The 25,666-nt window shown below is 42.8% G+C and overlaps 1 protein-coding gene across 1 annotated transcript; it reads left to right on the top strand.

Moving 5' to 3' along the window:
• The first annotated feature begins 599 nt into the window (after window positions 1-599).
• LOC122988551 (PH domain leucine-rich repeat-containing protein phosphatase 1-like) lies at window positions 600-24,168 on the top strand. The gene is made up of 17 exons (XM_044360928.1): window positions 600-2,548; window positions 8,720-8,916; window positions 10,048-10,173; window positions 10,409-10,557; window positions 12,826-12,972; window positions 13,423-13,650; window positions 14,723-14,925; window positions 15,040-15,100; window positions 15,198-15,293; window positions 17,356-17,511; window positions 17,649-17,849; window positions 18,338-18,500; window positions 19,779-19,909; window positions 20,018-20,134; window positions 21,148-21,342; window positions 21,438-21,675; window positions 22,223-24,168. The coding sequence occupies exons 1-17, from the start codon at window positions 907-909 to the stop codon at window positions 23,384-23,386; spliced, it is 5,214 nt and encodes a 1,737-aa protein (XP_044216863.1). The 5' UTR covers window positions 600-906; the 3' UTR covers window positions 23,387-24,168.
• Window positions 24,169-25,666: the final 1,498 nt, after the last annotated feature.

Genomic DNA, 25,666 nt, shown 5'->3' with positions numbered 1-25,666 from the left:
GGAAAACTGAGCTAGTTAACTAAGTAACGTAACTGTAGTATGTGTTGCTTTCATATCTCCGTTTAAGCTCGTAATTCGTGGCTTCTATAGTTAGAAGAAATGGGCTCGGTGTTTGTGTTGATCAACATGTATTGTGGTGCATCTTTTCTTTTATTATATTTATGAAATATCAAAATAGCTGACAACACAGATCCACTGTATTAGGGCTGCAACTGACGATTATTTTCATTATCGATTAATGTGCCGATTGTTTTAATAATAATAATAATCATTATACATTTAATTTGTACCGCACTTTCCATTCATGGTGAAACTCAAAGTGCTACAGTATTAATAACAAAGAACACACAACATAAAGAAAATAGTAATGAGTTAAGGTGAAAAAGCCTTAGCCTAAAGAGACTTAATAAAGCCACGTAAACATGTTATAGCGTCAAATGGTAACATTTCAGACTATAATACGTAGCTTTTACCGTCGGCTTTCTTGTTCTCTAGCCCAAACAAAACAAGACTTGGTACTTTCCCAGTTGTTTTAACCACTCATACTCATAGCTTTACAAATTCCGAGCTCTTCGTGGCAGTGAATGCGTCATAATTCATATCCAATGAGACCCCGCCCTGTCCACGATGCACCGCTGACCATCACTCTCATCGGTCTCTACTGTAGCAGTCGCAACGCTTCCATGGCGACTGACTAGAAAATCGTTTTACCAGTTCGACGAGCCGGTTAGCTCCTGTCAGAGAGCTAACGGGCGTATTATGAAATGGGATGATGTAGCGGGACAATTCTTTGGACGAACTGCGCAGTACTTTAGCATGCTAAGCTAACGTGAAGTCTATAGCCGTTAGCCGTTAACGCAGGCTAGCATTCACCTGCTAACTAACTGACGCTGTATAGCTAACAGGATGGACCGTGTGAAGGAAAGCGAGTCTGGAGCGCTTTTAACTTCACAAACACCACAGGGGACACCGGAATCTAACGGTGACGGTAGCTCCGTGAAACCCGGTGGGTTAACGCCGCTGTCTGCTGGAAAGAGACCTTCCATCGGGGAGGATGACGGCAGCGGCGCTGAGGCGAAGCTCTTCGGGAAGGGACTGGCGGCCACCTCCCTTCTCCAGATTGCGATAAGAAATGGGATCTATCAAAACCAAGTTGCCAACGCTATCGGCGGCGCGGCCAAAAATATGAACATACCCGCCGTGAAAACAGCCAACATTTACACTCTCACATCTGTCAACAACACCACTTCTGTCAACTCTTTGCTGGGCAAGAGGCGGCAGCGGCACAAGAGGAATCTGTCGCTGGGGGCTCCGCCGACCAGCAGCTCCTCCGGGTTGTCCTCTGCGGAGGCGCCCAGTCCCGCTCCCTCAGCCTCGCCGCTGAGCACCCTCAGCCTGGATAGGAAGACCTTTCTACGGCAAAAGCAGTCCAAGCAGCTCCAGGCCTCAGATAAATCATGGGTGAGATCGGACCTCCGGCGGGGCTGTATTCACGTCCACGACTGGCTCACGCCCTGTTACCCGCGGCCGGTGTTGTGCACAGCGGACACTACAGCTCAAGAGGTAGCCAGTAAGCTGGAAGGGAGCAAAGCTGGGGCTGTCTTGAGAATTAACTGTAAAACTACTGCTTTAGCTGACCAAAATGATCATTGTAAGGATAATAATGGACAGACTGATGACATCAGAACTCTTAGTGACAGTGTGTATGTCAAAAACCTCAAAGCAGAAGAGAATGAGGCTCTGCAGTACAGCAGCAACACTAAACAGTGTTATCCTGATACCAAACTGTCTTCTAACTTGTTTTTGGATGATAAAACGGCAAGCAACTCTTCATCAGAGGTCTACCTGAATGACATCGGGGTGGATTTGAGCCTCAGTGTGGCAGACTGTTATGGAGTCTACTCGGGGTCAGATATGGAGAGCAGCACCTGTGAGGACTTCAGCCCAAGTGGACCCAGAAGCACAGAGCACCGGGACTCACTGAGTGACGGGCTGGGTTTGGGCACAGACTCCTCAGTGTTGAGCCCCAACTGTGACAGCGCCACAGAGGGACCCGACCCATTTGAGAGCTCCTCAGACGAAGTAGATCTCAATTCTGATCCGGCAAATTCAACCAGCAACTCTGCTGCAGACCTTCCCACCACCACCACCACCACCACCACCACAGACCCCTGTAATGCTTCCAACCAAGTGACAAGCACACAAGACAATGAAGCTGGTGATAGCGCAGATTCCCCAAAATTAATCAGTCCCCCCTCCAAATGCTCCAGCAGCTCTCAGACCCGGCCCCTGACCAGCCAAGCATCTGTCCAGCCTGACCCGGAGCTCCCCGAGGGGAGCAGAGAATGGCCAGAACCCATCAATACTAGTCCGACCCCAGCCCTCTTTCTCCAGCTGCATGGTGGAGCTGTGCGGCGGCTGGGAGATGATGAGAAACCCCTGCAGATATTAAACGAGTACCTCATTAATCTGGGGTTTGAAGACCCATGCAGGGTGCAGGAAGAGGCGATGAATCCAGAAATCGGCTGCCTGATTCGCTTCTATTTCGGTGAGTACAAAACAACTTTTTTTTTTTCTGGATAAGATTCATCATTATTTTCCAATCATAGTGTACCTTAGCTGTCAGAAAGCCACTAGTCGCGAGTCACAGCCGGGCCACTTTAGTCGTGCTCGGCTTGTCTCTGCTCATTCATTGTTCATCCATTCTCAGTGTACCGTGAGTGCTGTCATTGTGTTTGGTCAGTCGAACTGTTAAACAAGTGTATTCAATTGTCGTGCGGGGACAATAACCAGTGTTGTGCCTGTAAACCCAACCCCAACCCCTCTGTTTGTAGGCCCTGTAGGGAGACACATCTGGAGGTAACAGGTGTGATCTTTCGGCAAACGCCAAAGACCCAAACTGTAACCACATTATGGATCCTGTTTCTCTTCTTGTTCTCTTGTTTTTTTTGTTGTTATTGATAATGATCCTGTTTTGCTGACAAAGCAGGATAAGAGGATGGGAAAACAGCCATGATCTCTTATGGGATTAGCACAACTGGATATTGTTTTTGACCTTGTTTTTTTTGTTTTTTTACACCCTCAACAAAGATATTGAGGATAAAGAGTCAGGAGCTGATGGTGTGATGATTTAGGAAGAAACAGAAAATAACATTTTTTAGAATTAACATGCTGGAAGTTTCTCAATCCTATTCGATAAGTGTCATGCTCAAGTCTTCTTTCAAGAGCGTTCAAGAGTGGCTCCTTTTATGTAGACTTTACAAAGCATACGCCCAAAGATATACTATTACTAAACATACATAGTGCAAAAATATGTCTGTCTTTCCTCTGTCTCGTCCCTGGAAATGTTATATGGAGAGCCCCCCCCCCCCCCCCCCCCCCTCCCCTCTCCTCCCCTCTATTGGCTCCCACAGTAACACGACAGAGGAACAAAGCGTGACGTAGAGTTATGCCGCTGGACGCAGGGGCCCTTCCAGCCGCCGCAGACAAACACGCAGCCATGAAAACGAGCAGCGAGAGGCTGGTGTGACAGCGAAGTGGAAGCGCTACCTTCGTGACAGGAACACAGTTACAGTGCGGCGGTGGCGTCATGGAATGAAATAAGCATGACATTGCTGAAATCAGATTTTCAACATAAATAATACAAATAACGATGACTTGTGGAAAAATTGTCATACAGCAAGTCATCTAAGACGCCCGGTCCTGACCTTTTGTGGCCTGTGACCCCTTTAAAAACGAAGCAAAGCCAACTTGTGATTATTTTTTCTGTTCGGATTGTTGTTTTAAAAAGTTTATGAGCCCCAAGAAGTTAAACTCCAGTAATTCACAAGACGATAACAAAGATTAGAGAAAAGTCTGGAAAAAATAAACTGAGGTATTTTGTCATCTTCCCTCGTGAGCCTTCAGATCTGTTTTGCGACTCAGCGCATTCGGCTGAATCTCCATTAATTTTTAATGAAATAATAATAAGTTCACATATTGCCTTTAGTGATTTAATGCCATGTTCAGGAGTATTGACCTAGTATTTAAGTATATTTTGAGGTTTAAAGTTTGACCATGGAAACAGTAGCTCACAAAACATTCTCACCACAAGGTCCATCCAGCAGCTGTTGTGGAGCTTTTGATCGTATCACATGATCGTCACCAGCAGATGGACTTTGCCCAGTTGTTGTGGATTTGTAAATGTTCAAATGTCCATTATCCTAGTTACTTTAAGACTTCTCATTCACATAGACATACTGAAACATGTAAATAAACTGATAAGTTGTTTGTGATTAGACTATTGTGCATTTCTGTAAGTAGGAAAGCTGTTTTAGAAGAAAGAAGGGGGCGGACAAGCAAGTCCACCAATCCCTATAGGCTTGATAGCCTGATGACTAATGCTAAGTAATGAAGTTAACCACATTAACATGCTTTATTTAGCTGTTTTTTTTCTGTTTTTGTGTTGTGAAATGTGTAGTCTCTACATTGGGTAAATAGAGGTAGGTCAAGAGCATATTGAACCTCAGTTATCTCAACTTAAAGGATAAAAGGATATCCTAATACAGACACCTAACAGAGAGAACTGAAGGACGACAGAAGATAAGATTCTGGACCAAATTAGAAACCAGTAATGTCACATTTACATAGCTTGCACCATTGAGCTGTGAGCTATTTTAGATTCATTCGCTTTTGTGCAGAGTCTTGAGACTGCGAGCCTCCCCTCAGACAAAACTTGGAAAAAAGCCCCCACCGGTTTTCCTGCTTAGTTTTGCTCAATTCCTGGATGCCTATGGGATCATGATTGTTATTCGATCCCATAGACACTCAACAATCCAGCCAAGATAGCCTGATATTGCTGTTATATGACATACTTCAGACTACACCAGATACATAAATAAGTCTGTCAGAAGGCATTTATTAGTTTCTGACTCTGGGAAAATGGGAAAAACAGAACAATTCTTCCCAATCTGAGCTATCTCTCTAACCAAAACACACACATTTAGGCTATTCTATCTGATCTCCTTTTGATAACTTCCATTCACGGAGCCTCCCTTGAAACCCGTTCGGAGCCCTCTTCGAAAACCTCTGCGTTAGTGTTTTATGTGTAAAACAGGTTAGTCACCCTCACCTCACACATCATCTTCCTTATGTTACTTTCAAATCCATGAGTCATAAGGCAGCGGATGACTGTCATATTCTCAGCAGAGTCATGTGTAGTCATTTTTACTGCAAGTGCACTTTGATCAGATCACCGCAGACTTTGCTGACTCCAGCTCCAGATCTATAATATTTTGAAGATGTTTTCTTGAGTTTCGACTTCACTAAAAATCAAACTTCTGTCATATTTTTTTTTTTTTTGCTCCACACTGTCCCGTCCTGTCCTCTCAGCATGTGCAGTATAAATTGTTTCTGAATGCTGGTGTTCAGAGTCGAGCCAAAGGAGTTTGACTCAGCATAATCCCTCTGGCTAAATGCACATTGCCAACTATTCTTTCTCTCTTACACACACACACACACACACACACACAAACACAGACACTCAGTGTGCTGACCGTAAGAGAAAAGTGACCTTGATAGAACTCAGATTTCACCTCCTCAGTGTTTCGGATCTCTTTGAGACAGTCGCAACAGCAGACTCCTCTTCAGCCCAGAACTGCAGTACCCAGAGGTCACTTGCTTTACTTTACAAGGTAAAATACTTTACCCAACAAACTCGTCTGACATTTGTGCCCAAAACCGCTTAAATACACGCAAGCTGCGAGAAACAAACTTCTAATTTTGGTCTCAGCGGTGTTGCCATCACACAATACCAGCTAAAATTCAAGATAACCTCAAGCAAAGTCTTTGAAACTGCTGCTAATAAGGAACATGGATGAAGACTTTTGGATTCTGGGGCCGGTCAAGGATAAGATGCACCGAGAACGTCTCACTATGAAATGAGCAGGAAATAACTATTGGTTACTTGATGAGAGACAGGATGTTCCCCATTCAGAGAAATAGACGGAAGGAAAGGGCATGTATGTGTGTATATATTACACCCGCCTACGTCTCGCCTGCACCGCCCAGGGAAGGGTGGACCCACACAGTACACATTCCACGTTATTGTTTAGTTTAAAATGGGGTGTATTTGAAAGAATCAGTTATCAGTTATATAGATTTACGTCACATTTGACGACTCATAAGCTTTCTGCATTCGGGCAGTTGAAATAGAGAAAACCATATAATCACCTATCCGTTGTTCATGTAACATGAAATCACCAATTGGCATAAACAGTAGCTTCAATCATTTTTTGTATTTTTGTTTATATCATCAGGTTTTATACTCTCAGGAGTCTCTGTTCTTATTTGAACTGATGGTACGTTCAGAACTCTAAAAAAGGTGCTTGCATGTGGGCAGATCACTCATCTAGGAATGAACTACAAAAAAACATGAGGCTTAAAGCAAAAAAATTAGTCATCCAAAAGAATTTTAAACATAATCCATGGACATTTTAAGGACTTAGATGGATAAGAAAAGTTGCAGAAACTGTGTGCTATAATGACTTACTTTTACGGTATGTTTTTCCTCTTTTCTTGACCTTTCAGTTTGTTGGAAATCTATCAGTTCGTAACATAATTGTGCTTCTATTTTGGCAAAGAATCTGTTGGAAAAAAGCGATTTTTAATCTCAAGATTAAGGCCCTTAAGACATCAGAGAACCCCCGCCAGACCAAAAAAAATCTTAGTTTTTAATGCCAAAAATAACACCAAATACCCCTTCATTTGGAAATGAATAATAATTTGTGTTTGGGAGTCAACTTGAGTCGACCTCTGTGTCGTTTTCTAGGAAACTCTTGACGCCGTTTGAGTGCCACTGCCATCAGAGTCCCCTTTAAATGACTTGCAGAGTGAGATTACGTGTGTATGGGATGCAGTTTAGCTAACGTAAGCATGGCGCCGCCTAAGAATAGAAGAAGCTCTAACGTGGAGGACAGACAACCAAATACAGTATATTAATGATTTTCTCCAAAACTCTGGAGCCAAGCAGAAATACAGATGGGGAAGAAGGGAGAAATAAAGAAGTGGTAGAAGTGAGAGGGGCGGATGATAGAGAAGTGAGAGGGGTAGATGAGAGGAAAGCTTGAGTTAAGTTAGTTCAAGCATAAACGCTGTTGATGTTGGTCCAACTGAAGCTAAACCAAAAAAATAAAGGCAAACATTGAAAATCTGGCTGGGACCCAGAGTGGTTGAAGAACCCCGAATATAACAAACAAATAGGTTAAAACAAGTTAAATGTGTTAAGCTTACATTTTTGACAGCACCAATATGCCTTCACGACGTCTGTTTAGGGGTTTTTTGGCACGTACCACCAGGCCTGAAAAAAACTCTGTGGGGAAACACTAGACATAAAGAAAATGAACAAGACTGAGTTTACAGCTATGCTAGCAGCTCTGTGATAAATGCTAATGGTAGCTAACCTTGCGAGGCAGCTGGATTCGTGACTCTGATTGGTCCGAACTACCGGTGGTTCGGACCAATCATCCGAACTGACCAATCATCTGTCTATCACCATCTGGTGATACTTGCCAAGTATTCTTTGAAAGTTCCCGCTCTTTTTCAAACAGTTTCCATGGACGACTTCTCAGATGTTTCTATGTAACAAACCAGCGTCAGTTTAATAGCAGCACGCTCACAATGACAATGCTAACTCGCTTAAGGTAAACAAGTAATGTTTACTGGTAACACTTTATTTGAAACATTCCCATTCCACATTTAAATTGGTACATAAACATTTAATTTGTTGTTTTTAATGAACTGTAATGTAGTTAAGCAGCTATAAGGACATTTCTCAGATGTTTATGACGTATTTATCAAACTATAACTCCTCTTGTGAAACATACATGACAATATAGTGAAAAATATTGTCATGTTTAGAGTAAAATGACAGTATAGCAATCATAAAAAATGTCAATAAAATCTCTGAATCTGGTCAAGCATTTGAAGCTGACTTTCAGTACTTGACGGTCTTTGATACACATTTCAGTCGATAACAAATAGTATAGAGGCTCCGTCCTCCATGTTCTTCCATACTAGTTGTTTAGTCCTGGTGTGAAACTGTGGAGAAACTTGAGTGATGTCTTGTTTCAGTCACTAGAGGAGGCGACAGGGAGGATCTAGATGCTGGTGTTATAAGACATTACATAACAAGCTAATCTGATTTCAGGCTTCTTAGTGGCTCAGACTCTCTCGTGTGTTTCTTTTTCTCCGGTGATCACAGTGTAGAGAATGAAACACGCAGAGCAGAAAACACTTTTAAAAGAGAATATACTGTGTCAATGAGTGTATAGTTGCTTTCAACGGGTTCAAACACACACAGAGCAACGCGGCGCTCCGTGACTGCAGCTGAACTCTCGGTGCTTTTTGTGTCAGCGAGGGGTTAATGTAACAAATCACGCCCGAGTGACTGCTCACTCTCTCAGCCCACAGGCTATTAGCTACAATTCACTTACATAACCACACAGCTCTGTGCCTCTCACTCTCTGAAAGAGGAATCCAGTGTGAGGCAGTTAATTCACAAAATCCCACAGAGCTAAAAATAAACTTATTTTATTGTGCAAAAGGCTATTATGAAAAGAAAAGCATCACTGTGTATACCGATCACTAGGCTCATGATTATCAGCAATTAGTTTTACACTCATATAACGAGCTTCTCTCTCTCTCTCTCTCTCTCTCTCTCTCTCTTTCTTTCTTTCTTCAGGAAAGCCTCGGAGCGTGGGAGGTACTGAGCGCGTGCAGCTTTCTGGAGTGTTCAACGTGCGGAAAGGGAAGCTGGCACTGCCGGTGAACCGCTGGTCAAAGCGTCAGGTCACGCTGAGCGGGACCTGCCTCATTGTCTCGTCCGTGAAACACGCCCACACGGGCAAGATGCACATCCTCCCTCTCATCGGAGGAAAGGTACTGAATGAAAGGCTTTCATGCCTTTTACCTGTTAACCAGCCTCCAAGGGACAGAATTCCTCACTGCGGTTTAGACCAAAGATACGAAATATCACCTCTTCTTCAACTGTGCTCTCATCCTGCACTGCCAGATAAATACTGGCCCTCGTTCAGATTCAGGCTGGGCAGCAACACAGTATAATTAGACACACTTCCTCATTCAAGTGAATAGGAAGGTGTGTCCAAACTATTGTTTGCTACTGTACAGTAAATATATAAATATACCGTGAAATATTTCTTAGTTTAAGATTTTTTTTAAATCCTCCACCCATCCACATAAACAAAAAAGACACATTTATATACAGTTTACAGTATTTATATAATCTACTACAGCCTGAGTGATAAATCATCCAGGCTGATATCAGCTCATAGCAGATAGAACAGTATGTGTGTTTATGTCAGCTGATAAAAGACAAGAAAGTGAAGTACAGAAATGCCAAAGATAAGTTTATTTTTCAATCATAAAGCGTCCTACTCTTGTTTGTAGTTGTAAAAAAAATGAAGATAACACTATCAAAAATGTTTTTATGCATGTTATGGGTTGTGTCAAGAAAAATAACATTGGCTGATGTATCATAATGGATTTTTCAAACTCTCAAATACTGGTATCGGCCTCAAATATCCTTTATCAGTCAGACTATATAATATAGGCTAACAAACATATCAGTAATGACGTTATGCTTATTGGTTCATGTTGCCCATCTGATTTGGTTGTGTTGTATTTCCAGTATGATTGTAGAATATAACAATCAGAGTTATTACTGGCTGATGCAGGATTGAGGCTGAAGTCGCTGTCTTGTACAGTCTCCTTTTTATTCTGTTTGGTTATATTTTCCCTCATGACTGTCTACACCCTTACACCTGTACATAAAACAACAAAATTACCTCACAATCTAAATTTGATTTAGATTTAATCTGCAGAAGTATAAGGTGCAATATGAACCAGTTCCAAAGAAGCACTGAATGAAGCAAATAAAACATTCATTTCAACATACTTTTGGAAAACGCACAGTCATACATTAGGCTGGTTAGACAGGTGATTTGTTAAAAGAAAAGATGCAAGGAAGCTAAAATGTGTTCCCTGCTGCAGGTGGAGGAGGTGAGGAGACACAGCCACTGTCTGGCTCTCAGCTCAGCTGGTCCTCAAAGCCAGACCTATTACATCAGCTACGACTCCTACACAGAGCACCTCCGCTGGCACAGGACGGCCTCAAAGGTGTGTGACTATACATACTGTATGTCTATATATATGTGTGTGTGTATGTGTGTGTGTAAGCTCTAGCTCCTTCTTGTTGCCATGTTTGTACCGCTCTTTGCTTCATTTTTACGTCTTTTCATAAATTCAAGTTCAACGTATCAGCATTTTACACAACTTAACTGCCTGCTGTGGACTTGGTCGTTGTCATAAGTCGCTCATCATGTCGTCCTGTCGCTCCCTCCCACTGTGTCAGATTGCATCCCAGAGAGTGAACTCAGTCGACCTGTCGTGCTGCAGCCTAGAGGAATTGCCCGCTCAGCTGTTTTACAGCCAGGACCTCACCCACCTCAATCTCAAAAGCAACTTCATGTCCCCGCACAAAGGTGTTCCAGCACTCACCAGGTGAGTTTTCTATCACCAGCACTCAGACGGGGTCTACACTATCCTTTTTGTGTTTTAGGAAACTAGTCAACAGGAGGAGCCCACAGATGAAAAGCAGTTTTTTTTTTTTCCCTCTTTGTCATTCTTTCCTTTGGACGTGGAATGTCCCTCAGTGGTTTTTACCGTCTTGGGGAGCTACCATATGGTCTAAAGAAGAAGCAGCTTAGATCAAATTACACATGACGTGTGTGTGTGTGTGTGTGTGTGTATGTGGGAGGCTGTGTGGTTTGGATGATTAAAAGCCAGCTACAGTAGAGATGAGAGATTTCACATCCAGCCACCTGACCTCCGGGGCAGAAGGCTCTTCCGTGGTTTCCAGGTCAGCTTGTTGAATTGGTCCCTGCCGTCACGTTCCTCTTATGTAGGAAAGGCCTTCCCCATTGTGAGGGTAGTGAGCTGCAATTAGACAGGCGCTCTGTCCCACACAAAATAGTACAACACTGCAAAATAAAGGGAAATGACACAGATCATCAAACAAGGACTCAGTAGCTCTTTGAACTGGACTAAATCAAGCTGATATGAGATAAACTGCAACTTAACAAAAAGGAATAAAAAAGGAACCAAACTTGAGTGCTATCAGACTTCATAAAATAGCATTGACATAAGGTTGTAATCTGTCATATTTAAAGCTGAAATCTGTAGATTTCACCAAATGAACATCCTCAACAGCGGCTAGAAGTGATTAAAATGATGTTTGAACCTTTAAAAAAAAAAAAAGAACATTCTCATCAAGTTAATCTTTGTCCAAAGCTGCCAAGAGTTTTTAAACACAAAAGACACAAGACTCTTCCGCTACTTTGACAATTAACTCAAGAACAAGATAAACCTCGTCATATTTTCTTGACTTCAGTTGGCTTGACGAGCATCACCTGCTTTGTTTTTTTTCTTTGTTCATTTGGTATTAAACATGTCGTTTTGTGATAATGTGAATTTTGATTTGATTTTCTATGATTCAGATTGATTCAGCTTTAGTTCACTTAACATTTTTATCTCCGTTCATGCTCTGCTACAGTTTGAGAATAACTGAACTAAAGCATCTGACGTCTTTTTCTTCCACCGGCGGAAAATGTATTCATCAGCACAGGGCCTGTATACAGACTATTACTTTATTGCAAGACTTAAAGGTGCAGTGTGTAGAAGTTAGTGGCATCTGGCAGAAACTGAATATAATATTTATAAGTCTGTTTTAATTAGTGTGTAGTCACCTGCAAATAAGAAGTTAATAAGTTGTGTTTTCGTTACCTTTTTAGAATGAGTCCTTTATATCTACAGAGGGAGCAGGTCCTAATCCACGGAGCCCAACATGGTGGACCACCATGTTTTTACAGTAGCCCAGAACGGACAAGCCAAACACCGGCTCTAGAGAGAAGGCCTTTCACGTTTTTTTAACAAGTTTTGCAGCCACCGTACATGCTTGAAAGGGGAGGGTGACAATCTGCAATCTGCAACCTCACCGCTAGACACCACTAAATCCTACACACTGCACCTTTAAAGTCATGTTTAGTGATCTCATACTTGTCAGTCACATGTTGTCAGATTAGACTAAATGGCTGGAGGTCCACCAATCGAACTGCATTATCCATTCACGATACAGTGCAACATGCACACTTACACACTTTCACCTTTCTGTTTCCCCTTTTGGCATCTTTTCCTGCCACTTTTCTTAACATCAGATGAAGACTGTGACATTTTTGTGAAAGAAAAACGAGTATACAGTATATGCAGGCATTGTCCTTCCATAAACACACACTTCCCAGGCAGTGTTTTGAGGAATGTGTTTTTCCTGTGACTTTCCCTCGGAAGGACGTGGGTCCGGCTCAGCTTTTCACCCTGGCCCCTCGGTGAACTGCGTTAGGAAAGCCAGGAAACACACACACACACACACACACACACACTCAGCTCCTACCTGAACCACATGCTGCATTGTTATGGTGAAATCTTTTAGTCGTGTAAACATTTAGTTTTAAATAGCACTTGTACTGTATGTTTTATGCAGAGAGACTTTGTGCAGGCTTCCGTCTTGGTAATTTTCCCTGTTTATCACACAGGTGTTACGCAACTTAAAAAAAAAAAAAAAGTTTTCACAAGTTTGTTTTTGTCAGTGCCTAAATTCAGAAGAAGGCCAGAGTCTGATTATAGCACAGAGAGATTAATATCTTTGTCCCTCTTTGTCTGCCCTTTTTTTTCTTCCTGCCCCTCCCCTCTCTCTCACTCTCTCCCTCTCTTCAGGTTTTGTAAACTGAGAAGCCTCAGTCTGTCAAATAACGCTCTGTCTGAGTTTCCTCTGGCCTTGTGTGACATCACCTCCCTCACAGAGCTAAACTTGTCTGGAAATCGTCTCTCGTCTCTGCCTGCAGAAGTTGGAACCATGCACAAGTAAGTAGGCTGAAAAGAAAATGTCGACCTCTGGGCTTCGGTTATTGATGATGATGATTTTAATGATGACGATAATTTGTCAGGTTATTGGCCAAGAGCAGAATGTATCCTCGGTGACCTTTTTACTTTGCTGACAGAGATATCAGACAGGAGTTTGTCATCATTGTGGTTCCATCAGTGCAGATTAATCCTTCTCTCTGTATTAAAGTGAACAGCAGGCCGAGCACCAGACTCCCGTCCTGATAATACAGAGGTTTTGTCAGGTGAACAAAGCGCAGAATCATGCTGATGCTGTTCCCTGCACGACTGGGAATTCGGGGTCAAATGCTCAGTTATTGTCTACCAGCAGAATGTCTGTTTGTTATTTTTCAAGCGGACGATAAAAGATCTACTGCTTTACTGTGTTCTATATCATTCATGCATCGAATGAATAATGTCGTTTGTGTTCAGCTTGCAGACTCTTCTTCTGGACGGTAACCTTCTGAGCTCTCTGCCTGTGGATCTGGGCTCTCTGGAGGGCCTGACCTACCTGGGCTTGTCCTTCAACTGTTTCAGCTGCGTCCCTCCAATCCTGGAGAAGCTCAGAGGCTTGGAGAGACTCTGTCTGGCAGGGAACCAGCTCTCTGTCCTGAATATGGCGGGGCTGCAGTGGCTGCCTGCTCGCCACATAGATCTCAGGTAAACACATCCGCACTGACGCAGATCTTTTTAGAAGCAATACTGGAACAAAGCTGGTTTGAAATATAAGACCTGTCAAGATGCTGCAGGAAAAAATGTGCTCTGTGTTTCTCTGTGTTGTTTTTTTTTGTCCTGTGGATTTGGAAATCTTACAGCTAAATAATTAAAGTTGAGTTTAGCCTCCGGAGCCATGCTAGCAGCGCGGCTCCAGAGATGATCATGTCAGCCTGGTCCAGACTGAAATAACTCAAAAACTGTTGGATGGATCGCCGTGAAAGTTTGTACAGACATTTGTGGTCCCCAAAGGATGAATTTTGATGACTTTGATGATCCTCTGACTTTCCCGCAAGGGCCACCATGAGGTTGACATGTTTGGTTGTTGAAATATCTAAAGAACCATTGGATGGATTGATGTAAAATTTGGTACAGATATTCAAAGTCCCTAGAGGATGAATTCTAATGACTTTGATTCCCAGACTTTTCCATTTAACCATCATGAGATCAAAATTTTAATTCATCCAATACTTCGGTTTATGACCAGATTCCTGCAAAACTAATGATTTCCATCAGCCTTGGTTGTACTTTGTGTTTAGTGCTAATTAGCAGATGTTAGCATGCTAATGCACTAAGCTAAGATGGTGAACATGGTAAACATTATACCAGTTAAACATCAATATGCTAGAATTGTCATTGTGAGCATGCTAGAGGTTTATTTAACATTACCGTTTAGCTCAAAGCAAAGAGCTGCTAGCATGACTCTTCTTTATTTTTGTGGCCAAAACAATAAGGGTTCAAATTATAGCTGAAATAAATGATTATTTTCTGATTAATCGATTAGTCATTTGGTCTTTAAAATGTCAGAAAATGTCAGTCACTCTTTCCTAAAGCCCAGGATGCTAAAACATATCCACATTTAAGAAGCTGGAATCAGAGAATTTGGACATAGTCTTAAAGAAATGACTAAAAATGATTGATAGATTATCAAAATAGTTGGTGATTAATATAGCTCTAAATTGATTTGTAAATTGACAGACTTACCCTCTTTCGTCATTGTCCATATTCTCTTGTCCAGGCTGAACCGGCTTCAAACGGTGACAGTAGGAGACACGGAGCAGCTGGTCCACATCGTCCAGCTGGACCTGAGGGACACTGGTCTACAGGAGCTGGATGTCAGGCCTCTCTGTAGGCTGGAACTCCTCCGCTGTGACAGAAACACTCTCTCCCTCCTCAGAGTCAGCGGTCACGCCCTCAAGAGCCTGCACGCTGCACACAACGGTACTAGCACTTATTATGTGTTGCATGGATGTAAAACAGATCATGTTTGACACTGTATATCCATTCACACTCACAGTCTATAAAGAGTCAGGAATGTTATGTTTGTGTTTGTAGAGCTGAAACAGCTGGAGGTGCAGCCGGTGCCAGAGAATCTGACTGTTCTCGATTTGTCCTGGTAAGAAGGCGCTTTACTGTCATATTTACAGTGTGGAAGAGAAGGATACGTGCTTTTTCTGAGCTGGATGCTGATGCTGTATTTATTTTCTCTAAAGGAACAAGCTGGACTGTGTCCCTGACTGGGTGTGTGAGAGCAGCAGACTGGAAGTTTTAGACATCAACCACAATTCTGTTACTGAGCTGCCCATACAGTAAGTTTTTCACCAATAAATAGTGCACAAACGGGTTCCTAAAATGCCAGTAATACATTTAGAAATTTGGCGTTTTTGTCTTTGGAATAATTGAAAAAGTCTCTGATCTGAAACTTTGATTTTGATCTGAACACAGTAAACTTTAGATTATGTCAGTGCTGTTGATAGATTCGTATCCTGCATCTGTAACGCATTAAAATCTGAAAGGACGCAGCAAACTCATGCAGGGAACGCACCCCATTTTTTAATTCAAACTGCCAATATGTATATTTTTAAACGTTTTGTCACTACTACAGAAACACCAGGTGACTAATTATCAGCTAATTGTACTCAGTTTCTAACGGCAGCAGGGCTCTACAGTTGCATTTGCCCCTAAAAATAGATATAGATATTTCCTCCCGCTGTTAATCTTTCAAAAACTAGTATTTAATAGTCAGATAATGTATAGTATTTATTAACAGTACATCAGTTTCACAGAAAAGAAACGCTGTCAAGTATAAATATCAGAACACTGCTAACTGTAGCCTCAGTTTGTGCCTCTCACAGAGCTGCTGGTAGCGTTAGCATATCTGATAAGAGACGGCATGCTAATAAACCAAATATGTATTACTTTTCCATGGCAGTAAACACAACACATGGGCCGATAACCGACTATGCTGTGCTATATTCAGAGCTTTACAAGATATTCAGGGCTGATGACAGTAACATTAACATGAGAAACAGCAAGCTGAGCCGCTAACGTTAGCTCAGCTACAACACAGGTGTCACTCAGAAACTTTTACAAAGGGCCACGGATGTGCTTCTAGTGACTGTCAAAGCTCCAGCTCTGTGTTTCCAGCGCGGACACGGAGAGTTATTTTGCTCGCATTTCTTCTCCGTTGTCGCCTACAATCGCCGTCCATCTGACCGTCCGTTCAGCACCTCCATAAGGACGAGAAGGGTAGTGGCGCTCTGGAAGTGGTGAGCCGAAGTAGCTGATCGATTCAGTTACTGTCGATCGTCTAATCGATTAATCAGCCTTTGCAGCTCTAGTTTAAAACACACAATGAATTAACTTCCTGTCTGCGGTCCAACACAAAAACGTGAATGATAGTTCAGTTTCTGTTCTGTAATTGAACAGGAACCCCTTGAGAAGGAAATGATGTTCTCTAATACGGATCTTGCATCAGGCTGCCTTCAGTGTATTTAAATATAAACGCACAGCACATCAGAAACAGCAGCAGGTGGTAGCTGACAATAGGATAAAGACAGTAAGACTTAATGTGCATGTTTCTAAACTACTTTCCTTCGTTAAACATGAAGTGCTCGATGGTGTTATTAATGACTCATGATGAAACTTAAAAGCTCAGCGTTCTCGTTGCCCTTCAGCTTCCGTTTTTATAAGTCACATTAACATAAAAAGCTCATATTTCTCAGTATAATATGACCTCCTGTTCCTGTCAGCTGCAGTGTATATATAGATTTTCATTTGTTTAATTGTCAGATACATTTAAGACTTAACACTACAGTTTGTCAAAATAAAATAACAGTCTTACAAAAGCTGGAAAGATTTCTAGTTGATTTCTAGATATCTAATTATACAAGAAGTAAAAAAGCCTAAAAATTGGACCATATCACTGCCAACTCTTTGATACTCGACGTTCTGATGCTACTGATTTCTTGAAGCAGGACTTTAAGCTCTGCATTGTGAAACTGCTGTGACATTTTTGTGAATGAAACTTGCCTACAAACGGAGCGTAACAGGTCGCCTTATATGGCAGTTTTAGGGGAGTTATTTATACTAATGATCAGATCCCATGAACAGATGACGTTCATCAGGCTGATAAGAACGATTTACAACAAGTTTGTGCAGTTAAGAGTTTGTTGAATCTGACTTTGGACACTTGTACAAGCAAAACTTGTGAACTGTGAGTGAACTCGAATATTCCTCAGTGGAAAATCAGGTGATTGTAGCATCATACGTATCATCAGGGTAAAACAGAGTTAATACTGGCGATGATGTTACTGGTTTACAGTACACACATAGAGAGACTGAGCTGGCGTTGTTGTTTGTGTACTGTAGGCTGCTGTCCAGTGGGAGCCTGAGAAAGCTGCTGGCAGGCTGGAACGATGTGTGTCGGCTGGCTGAGAGGCTGGAGAGATCGCAGCTAGAGGTCCTGGATCTCCAACACAACCATCTGATCGAGCTCCCACACAACCTGTTCATCAAAGCACAGAGGTAAACACAACAAATATCCTTTGTTTTGCTCTCCGTAACGTCTTTTTCACTCCTCTCATCTTTCTGTCTTTGTGTCTTTGATTTATTACGCCACTTGTTAAAGCACTAAATTAATGTTCTTTTTCGTTTCATCACAGCTTGAGATACCTAAATGTGTCGGCCAATAAGCTGGAGAACCTCCCTGCGGCCAGCCTATCGGACGACAGTTTCAGCAGCCTGGAGGAGCTCTATGTGACCAATAACAACTTGACAGATAAGTGTATCCCTCTCCTGACGGGACACGGCCACCTCAGAGTGCTTCACCTCGCCTACAACCAGCTGCAGACCTTCACCGCAAGGTAAAATACTGTACCACACATGATCAGAGCCTGCCAACAACTACACTGCTTATTTACCTTGAATTGTGCTGCATTGAAGGACAAATTTCAAATAAAAAAAACAGAAAACACACATAGACGCAACGTCACCCTACAAGTAGTGGTCTAGTAGAGTTTACAAAAGTCTAGTTAAGAGGTTTAGCTTCCCAAAACACACTGAGTCTGAGATCTGGAGCTCCTCCTGAAGAGCATCATCCAATTTTGTGGACTTAATTGTAGGCTCGAGGGCCACCCAAGCTCACATTTACTCGCATTCCTTTGCTTTTATGAGTTGTCTAAATCCTAAAAATACGGTACACTTTGTTTTATCATCCAGTCTCAAATCACAGCCTCCCTTTCTAGAAAGGTCACAAAAGAGATGAGTTTGATAAATGTGGCTCCAAAATAAAGTTTGCAGTGCCGGCGCTCTGATATAACCGTACCTCCTCCTCCTCCTCCTCCTCCTGCAGTAAACTGGCACAACTGGAGCAGCTGGAGGAGCTGGACCTGAGCGGCAACAGACTGAGAGCCGTACCCACCACCATCCTGAACTGTCAGCGCATGCACACGCTCTCCGCCCACTCCAACTGCATCAACGCCTTCCCCGAGGTCCTCCAGCTGCCTGAGATCAAGGTTGGTCTGATACATGTGGTTATTTAGCCGTAGTGGTCTTCCTCAGCTTAAAATTTTTTGTTGTTGTGGCCACATTGTTTAGTCATAGAACAGCTGTGGAAAGAGATGACATCACCAAGGGGGTAACAGATTAAAAAGTAGTGGCTCTGAACTTGAACCTTGAGGAATCCCACATGTATTTTGAACAAATGATCATCTGTTAATGTCAAAAACCGCAACCAGGTTCATCCTAGTATCATCAACTACTTTTCTAAGGATGTGTGTACTATAATAAGCCAGAAAACCAGAATGAAACTTTTCTAATTCGAGAATAGTCTGGGTGTTGATGGGTGTAGGCTACTTTTTTTTTTTAAGTTAGCTTAACTAGCACTAACTAGGGAAAGCACTATAACTATGACCTTTTCAGACACTTGATTAAAAATGTTTTTAAAAAAAAGGAGGCAGGAATCGGGTGCACAGGTGGAGGATTCCAGTTTTATCACGACTTTCCTGAGCAGTGTCTCTTGTGTAACAGAAAATTAAAGGTAAAAATCAGCGTCCTTCTAGTTTGATGACAAAAAAAAAAAAACAAGCTCCCCTCTGTCCCTTCATCTCTTTGTCTGTCTCTACCTCTGTGTTCGTCTTTATTGGGTTCGGCCAGATCAGGAAATCCTTTGTAATCTCCTGGTAACTCCTTAATCTCTGCCTTTCTCTGAATCCAAATGACAGTTTTCATCAATGTGTGTGTGTGTGTTATGTATGTATGTCTGTGTGTGTGTGTGTGTGTAGTGGAATTGGGGAAAATAAAATAATAATTCAGTAACTACAACGTGAAAGAGAACAACTTAGGAGAAAACAAACTCCTGAAACACGAGCAGTTCACAGAGTAGAGACAGGAGAAGAGAGTCAAACAGTAGCGAAAATATTGGCAATGCAGCTAACATGTGAAATAATGTTTCCACCCAGAGTCGGAGGACAAACAACCTACTGTTAGTGAGGGAAGCCTCGAGAAAGTACCAAAGCTTCCACTTACTTAGAAAGTGCAAAACAGTTTTATAAGTCTGATGCAACATTCCTGAGATCTGCAAAATCTGCACTCTAGTTATTACATTTGTGGATCAATATCCTTGATCATCCTCCTATTATGCTTTATTTAACATGGTCGTACAATAAGAAAAGGTATTGAAGTTTAAAATAGAGGTATATGAAGATTCAATAAAAAGCATCCTGTCATCAAAGTGTGTAAATCATGAGGTCGTTGAGGCTCATCAGCGTATCATCTGTCTCGTTCTCTCTCAGTGCGTGGATCTGAGCTGCAACGAGCTGACCGACATCAATCTGCCGGAGTCGCTTCCTCAGAAGCTCCAGGAGCTGGATCTCACAGGAAATCCCCGTCTCAACCTGGACCACAAGAGCCTGGAGCTCCTCAAGTATGGAAACTGAAATATACTGTCGTAATAATCTCTGAAAATGATTAATTATTTGACTTGCCGACTCATGAAATCATCCTCTTTTCCTCTTCCTCCTCCTCTCTGCAGTAATATCCGATGTTTCAGGGTGGATCCGTCCCCTTCTGCTCCGTGCGTGAGCGAGAGTCACGGGGCTCCTGCGGTCTGGAGTCACGGCTACACAGAAGCCTCCGGAGTCAAAAACAAGTCAGTCGACTCGTCCCCCCCGCTCATCTGTTTCTATATCTGTCTGTCTGCTGATCTCAACACAGTAAACTTTATTTAGATTATTAAGACCTTTTCCAAACTACAGTTATAATACACTGAAAATACACTAAAATACAATACTGTTAGATATAAAATAAAAAGCTCAATCAAAGCAGAAAAACAAATCATAGAAAGGCGATTAATATAAAAATGTTTTTGTAAAAAGAAAGCAGTGACTCAGCTAAACAGTTAAAGTTTGATCCAGAACTTTTAAAAGCTCCTGGTCAGCAGAGCTGAGAGGTGTTTGTGCCCATCTGACAGTCAATAAAACATTTTTAAATGTTGTCAATAAAATGTATTGGTTTTGAACTTTGGACATTATGCAGGATCTTTTTTTTTTTAATCATTTGTCCTCAGAGAATATGGAATTTTAAGATCAGAAATACACAAGAACCAAACTGTTGCAGGTCTCAAATGTAATGAACAGGATCTTATATTTTTTTTAAAATGCAGTAGAAGCAGCTGCATTACAACCAGGACCACAGTAATGTGTTTTTAAGGATCTAGAGTTGGTCGGTAGTCTTAAGGGGCCAGTACACTCCTCCAGACGTGTCTGTCAGATGATCAAATAGCTTCGGAAAACCCCACCATATTTCCAAAGGCTGATGAGATGAGGGGCTTTCTGTCACGTTCACACACACACTTCACACAGCGATCAGCTTGCAAGCTGCGTGGAGGTGAGAGAGAGGAACCAGAGTTTTTTGATTGCGGCTTTTTGGAACAACTATAAACATATTTGGTTCCTGACGTGGTCGGACAGCAAGTCGTAAAAAACGAGCTTTACTGCTGCGTTCTGGACCGGTTGCAGATGTGCAGTCACTGAACCGTTCAGGCGTATAAATAAAGACTAAAGGCAGGTTGAGATGAAGGCAGCGACCGCATGTGTGTTTCTTGGCAGCGTCGTTCTGGTTATTCATTGATAACCGCTGGATTTTCTTGTTTGTTGTTCTCAGGCTGTGTGTGGCTGCTCTGGCCCTGGACAGCTTCTGCGGGATCCGGGAGGCCCTGTACGGAGTTTTCGACGGAGACAAGAACGTCGAGGTGCCTTATCTGCTGCAGTGCACTATGGGAGACGTGCTAGCGGAGGAGCTACACAGGGGCCAGAGGCAGGAAGACTACATGACCAACACTTTCCTCACCATGCAAAGGTAGCGGATCGATTCCCCGAACGACACGCAGAAAGAAAACGATCCGGTTCCACACGCTCGTCTTGAGAACAACGCTCTGTGTTTCTCTCCCGCAGGAAACTCGGTACAGCGGGTCAGAGGATGGGCGGCTCAGCGGCTTTATGTCACATCAGACACGACCCGGTGGCTCCCGGCGAGCACGGCAGCTGCTTCACCCTGAAGGCCGCCAACGTGGGAAGGTGCCAGGCTGTGTTGTGCCGAGATGGAAAAGCTATGCAACTCTCCACCATCCACACTGTCAAAGAGGAGCCGGAGTACCAGAGAGTCCGGCAGCATAATGCCATCATCACCGAGGTAACGGCCAGCATCATTCTCTCATATTCCAAAAAATTTATAAATATTTCAATTTATGAAACAAAAATACAAAACATTTGCTGGTTCCAGCTTCTAAAATGTGAAAAGGTCTGTTTTTCTTTGTTTTGTGAGTGTAAATGAAATATCTTTTGGTTTTGGACTATTGGTTACATAATACAAAACAATTTAAAGATGACTTTTTATCGACTAAATCAATAGTTCCAAACCTTTTTTGGCTTCTGACCCCCTAAAATAAAGATGTCTACTGCAAGCCCTCGTCACAGCTTTAAGATATTATAAGATATGTTATATTAATAACAATAAATACAAGATATCACCAGTTCAAGAAATGCAAAATTCTTCCCTCAGGCTGTTTAATTTGAGTCATTTTTGTGGCCTGAAGATGTAAAATCATCCAGTAATTAACAAGAAAACAGCAACGATCGAGAGAAAATCTGAATAAACAAGTCAATTAAATCACAATACATGAATTAATTACAAAAATAATCATTAGTTACATAAATTACATTCTTCTTCTTCTCTGCAGGATAACAAAGTCAGTGGTGTAACTGACTCCACCAGAATTATGGGATACTCCTTCCTGTGCCCATCTGTGACCCCGCGACCCCACGTCTCCACGGTGACGCTCACCCCGCAGGATGAGTTCTTTCTCCTGGGCAGCCGGGGCTTGTGGGACATGTTGTCTCCCAGCGAGGCGGTGGAGGCCGTCAGGAACGTCCCGGACGCTCTGGCCGCCGCGAAGAAGCTGGTGACTCTGGCTCAGAGCTACGGCTGCTCCGACAGCCTCAGCGCCGTCGTCGTGCAGCTGAGCATCACCGAAGACTGCTGCTGTTTCTGCGAGCCGCCGCCTCCGCCTCCCAGCCCCGGCCCGGGTGCGCACGCACACGCCGGCGCTCACCCTTACTCCTCTGCAAGCGGCGACGGCATACCGCTGCCGCCCGCCTCCTCAGGAACAGTCAGCGAGCTGAGCAGCGAGTTCAGCACGTCCGAAATGAGCAGCGAGGTGGGCTCCACGGCGTCCTCGGAAGAGCCGCCGCCCCAAACCGAACCTCTGACGTCTCACCTGAACCTGCCGGGGCGGGCCGGCGTGCGGAGAGCCGCCTGCGGAGGTGGGAACTTCCAGAGGCAGTTCTCCGGAGCTCTGTCTGACAACGGGCTGGACAGCGAGGACGAGGAGCCCATCGCCGGCGTCTTCTCTAACGGCAGCCGCGTGGAAGTGGAGGCCGACGTCCACTGTCTGCACGGCCGGGACTGCACCGCGCCCCAAACGCACACTCATGCACACTCAAGCACAAGCATTCCTCCATCCGTCGCCTCGAATCACGAGCCTTCGCCTCTCCCCCTCTCCTCCCTGTCTCCCGCCGCCCCTCCGTCCTCTCCTTGCCTCAGCGGGGAGGCTCGGTCAGGGACTCTGGGCCGCAGGGCTCGAGCTAACGGCTCCGTAGCCTGCCAAGGGAGGAGCCAGGACCTCATAGAGGAGGCGGGCGACGTCCCCGTCAGAAAGCAGGGCGGCTACTTCAACGCACCCGCCCAGCCGGACCCCGACGACCAGCTGATCATCCCGCCGGAGCTGGAGGAGGAGGTCCGGCAGATCATCCAGCAGCAGCAGCAGCAGGAACAGATGCAAACACACAACCAGCAAGCACACACCTACCAGAAACCTGCGGACTACTTCGTCACACCTCTCTAACTTCTGTCCCCCTCCTCCACAACAGCTGGTGTCAGTTTCTCATCCAGTATTTCAGAGTTAGTTGAGTTTCAGGGATGGAGAACTGTGGAATCAGGACCGTCAGTCTTGACGCTCTGCACTGCGTTCATTCGTACCGCTTCCTCCAAAAACCTAAGAGTGTTCTGAACATGCTTAAGGACCAGAGAGACTGTGTTTTGTTACGGTTTTTTGTTATTTACTTTATTTTGTACTGTTAACTCTATGCCCCAGGAAACGCAATGCAATTTTTATAACACTTTATGTTGATTAAATCATCAAAACGTTTAATGTAATTGATTTGAATTGATACCATATCTTTAATTTGAAAAAAAAAAAAAAGCATTTTGAATGCTTTTTATTAGACTTTTGAATTCATTCTGTTAAGTGGTACTTTGAATTCTTCTGTTGTAGCAGACATTTCCCCTGTTCGTCATGGTTGTTGGCCTTTGGAGTTAGTGAACTGTCGAACTAACTCCTAGGAGTTTAATACTTTAAAGTGACCTAGTCACTGAAGCGTACTAATATTCTCTGAGAGAAAAGATGATTATTTCAAAAGGCTGTTATTCCAGGTTCGTGTTCTCGGGGGTGTGCAGAGTTCAGAGTGGTGCTGCAGTGGTGAGTAAATGCTGAACAGGAGGGATCCTACAGTTACTACCAGCTCAACGAATGTTCTCAGAACAGTGTTCAGACTGCTTGATGATGGCAAACCGCACAAGAGAGCTACTTTTGCTATATAATAAATTAAAGTTTTCAGATAACTGCAATGTGTCGACTCTTTTCTCTCTTTTTGATTGAGTGATGGGAGGGGGGGGAGGGGGACTCAAAACTCAACTCAAAAATGTGTTTTTCTTCTTCTTCCTTCAGTTGGACGTTTGAGTTTCACTGTGCAGAATGATGCGTGTGCAGTCTGTTTCATTCATCTACTGAGGGGGGGGGGGAAGTACTGACGAGTAACTTTGTGAAACCGCAACTCAATCATGGATTCTGATTTTTTTTTTTTTTTTTTTTTTTTTTTTTTTTAAAGCCATATCAGAAGCAAATGATTATTCAAAGCAGAGTCTTAAACAGTCTTAAAAGGTGTCAGGAGAGGATCTTTGAAGGATCACTTCATTCAAATCACAGAAAAAAATCAGTTTCTCACTCGACTGTTTCATACTTTCATCAAGAAAGTTGAAGTTCTGGACACTACAAATAGATGACAGGTTGTATTCTGAACAGATTACAAGTCGACATAACTACATTTACTCAAGTACTGTACTTAAGTGCAAGTTTGAGGTACTTTTACTTTACTTGAGTATTTCCACGTACTGCTACTTTATACTTCACTTCTTAAATAAAAGTACCAGTACAGCAATGTAAAAATACTCCATTACAAGTTAAAATCCTGCATGAACAATCCTACTTAAGTAAAAGTACATAAGTATTATGAGCTTGATGTAGTTAAAGTATTGCAGTAAAAGTAGTGGTTTGGTCCCTCTGACTGATATATTATTATATATGACATCATTAGATTATTAATAGTAAGTTCTGATACACAAATCAGTTTTCAGTTTTTGGACTTTTTCTCTAATTGATTTTTGCTGAAATATTGGATCATTTGAACATTTATTGAAATGAAAGCATGTGAGAAGTTTAGAGGGAAAAATCACTATTTGGTGGAGCTGTTAACAACTCATAGACGTGTGAAATGTAATCTTCATCTGAAAAGTAACTAAAGCTGTCAAATAAATGTAGTGCAGTAGAAAGAACAATATTTCCCTCTGAAATGTAGTAGATTGGAAGTATAAAGTCGCATCAAATGCTGGAAATACTCAAGTGAAGTACAAGTACCTCAAAATTGTACTTAAGTACAGGCCCTGAGATACTTTCCACCACTAAGAGTGATGAGCTGGTGAGTTGGTTGAGCTAAAAATATACGAGGTTAAAATATAACATGCAGCTGCACAACAACAAGCAACCAACTTTAATTCCCTCCACTAATGTCACGTCGCCTCGGTCGTGCTGTCGTGATACAATCACCACACTGTGTTCTCTGGAATGATAAATTTAGAAGTTGGATAATTACCTCACTCTGGAGAATTTCTTTTGTTAGTAATTATGATTGAACAGTCCAACAGTTACATCACTGGTGTGTCCTCTTGTGTTTGTGTGGTCCATTGTGTGACAGCAGAGAGGGGACACACAGCAGTGATGTCATGGTTGGCAGGAAGCCTCTGAGAGGGACAAAGGGTGATCAAACCAGCAGGACAGGACCAGTACGGA

Source organism: Thunnus albacares, chromosome 9 (assembly GCF_914725855.1).
Source record: "Thunnus albacares chromosome 9, fThuAlb1.1, whole genome shotgun sequence".
NCBI lineage: Eukaryota > Metazoa > Chordata > Actinopteri > Scombriformes > Scombridae > Thunnus > Thunnus albacares.
The sequence above is the reverse complement of the archived record's forward strand: the minus strand, read 5'-3'. Positions and strand labels throughout refer to the sequence as shown.

What these genes read in the sequence shown, in the direction of transcription:
- LOC122988551 (XM_044360928.1), top strand. Translation starts at nt 907, where the DNA reads ATGGACCGTGTGAAGGAAAGCGAGTCTGGAGCGCTTTTAACTTCACAA. An exon ending in GAAGTTGGAACCATGCACAA is followed by an intron (nt 12,973 to 13,422) that starts GTAAGTAGGCTG and finishes GTTTGTGTTCAG; the next exon opens with CTTGCAGACTCTTCTTCTGG. An exon ending in GCCTCCGGAGTCAAAAACAA is followed by an intron (nt 20,135 to 21,147) that starts GTCAGTCGACTC and finishes TGTTGTTCTCAG; the next exon opens with GCTGTGTGTGGCTGCTCTGG.